The sequence below is a fragment of the Diceros bicornis genome, chromosome X (genome assembly GCF_020826845.1).
Source record: "Diceros bicornis minor isolate mBicDic1 chromosome X, mDicBic1.mat.cur, whole genome shotgun sequence".
NCBI classification, from domain to species: Eukaryota; Metazoa; Chordata; class Mammalia; order Perissodactyla; family Rhinocerotidae; genus Diceros; species Diceros bicornis.
The window spans coordinates 18,581,006-18,583,051 of NC_080781.1; the positions used below are offsets into that span (position 1 = coordinate 18,581,006).

Below are 2,046 nucleotides of genomic sequence, written 5' to 3' on the forward strand. Positions count from 1 at the left end.
AGGAGAGGAAGCCCTTGGAGGCCAGAGCTACGCGGGGCGAGGCAGCGATCTGATCTCACTTCCGCCTCCTGCGCTCAGGAAGGCTGTGCTTTTCATGCGAAGTCATTGACTTCCACTCCCAGGTGCCTTGAGAGCCAAAATACGGATCACGCTGAAGCTGTTAATGGGTTACCAGGTCCTGAGAGTTCTGGATCATCAGGTGGCCTTGATGTTTGAAGACAAATTCATTTAAAGCTCATTTCAAAGCAAGTTAGCAAAGGCAAGTCTGTGTCTCAAACGCCAAGGACTATGAGCGGGATGCCTGCTGGTGAAGAAGAACTTGAATATAACAAATAAGGGCACTATGACTGTAAAGGAGGTGAACCTTTGGGAAAAAAGAAAAAATTTCCCAAATGCCTTTGGGAGGACTTTAAGATAAACATTATGGGTGAAAAGGATGATTCACCAGTCAATTTCTGTGACAAATGTGATTTGCCTATTAAAATCGATGGGCGAATGATTCCATACAAGCATGCTTTTTGCTATGACTGTACTAATTTATACAAACAAAACAAAACAAAAGCAAAATGGAGATAAGATGTGTCCAGGCTGTAGTATTCCTGTGCTGCAAATTGAGGAGTATACAGGAGGTTCTATCTTCATGTGTAGCACTGTCCAAGGATGCAAGAGGACATATTTGTCTCAAAGAGACTTACAAGCTCCTATCAACCACCGCCACAAGAGGGCTGAAAAACTTACCTGTGCTCCACTTGAAGAAGTTCATCCTTGCATTGCCTCACCAACAACTGAAATCCTTGAAGCGCTGCTAGACGAGAACCATATGAGCCATATTCCACTAGAGCAGCACACCATGATGTCACCACCTCCTGTGTAACATGTACCACACAAGCATGATAATCAGCCACGTGTGGATCTTTGTGCTCCTCTAGCAGAATTTTCTCCACCCCCACCTCCTTCGGTTCATCAGAAAGCCGTTACTATTTCAACAAGAGAACACAGCAATTTAATAATCATCCCTATTCAGGATGATTCAAATTCTGGTGCTAAAGAACCATCATCTCCTGCCCCAGCACCTGCTCACCATCATCCTGAATATCAAAGTCAACCGGTGGTCTCACACCCTTGTCATATGCCTCCAGAGCAACATGCACCACTTCCGTTTCCTCCATCACCAATAAGCCATCCAATGTCATATTCTCTCCAGAATTCAGGTACTCCTCACCTGGTTTGTAGTCAAGTGCCACCTCCACCCATGACTTCTGATCCATCACCAATAACTTCTTCCCCTGGATATATTATTGCCCATGTGCTACCTTATATCACTCTTCCTCCTCCAAGATCTCCTCTATCTCAAAATGGTGGTCTACCTGTAAGTGAATTCTCTTTTAACCATTATAATACTAACTCTTTACCCCAGTTCACTGAAAAACAAGAAACTCTGAGCCCTCCATTTACACAACCAGATGGAACAAATCCTGGTATATGGCACGTATCAAAAAGACGTTTACCTCCTCCACCAATGCAAGCTCCACCTTCCCCAACCCCACTTCCTGGATCACATTCAGATCAGACAAGATATAGACCATATTAACAATGATAATAGTATTTTGAACTGAAGAGCTGTTAAGGAAAAAAAACTTAAATATTGTCAACTTTTTAATTAAACTTTGATTGTTTTGGGAAGGAAAAGCACCTTTTACAGAGATAGCTGTAAAACATTTAGGATCTTATCTCTTAAAATGGTTTAAATCTTGACTTTACGATTTATTTCAAGTCCTATAATGTAGTGTGGGTAAATGGCTCAGTTGAGCACAGCTGTATTTTAACAACTTTGTTCTCTTAGTGTGGTAAATTGACCCAGAAGTGACTTTTTGTAATATGAGTTCCTGAAATAAATTTGCATTGTTCCGCTTTCAAAAGTATTGTTTTTGTTTAATTTTGGGGGATATATTTTGTTAACCTGTATAAAAGGTTTAAATTTCAATACGGTTGTAAAAATGCCATTTTTATGTGAATTTAAGCATAGTCACATACTGTTTTTTAAAA

At 40.8% G+C, this 2,046-nt stretch overlaps 1 protein-coding gene across 1 annotated transcript; it reads left to right on the forward strand.

Annotated features, from left to right (window-relative positions):
• Positions 1-273: 273 nt before the first annotated feature.
• On the forward strand, positions 274-1,591 carry CBLL2 (Cbl proto-oncogene like 2). The gene is given in 2 exon segments (XM_058535171.1): positions 274-543; positions 545-1,591. Coding segments are annotated over 2 exon segments (1,302 nt in total). The 5' UTR covers positions 274-288.
• The last annotated feature ends 455 nt before the right edge of the window (positions 1,592-2,046 follow it).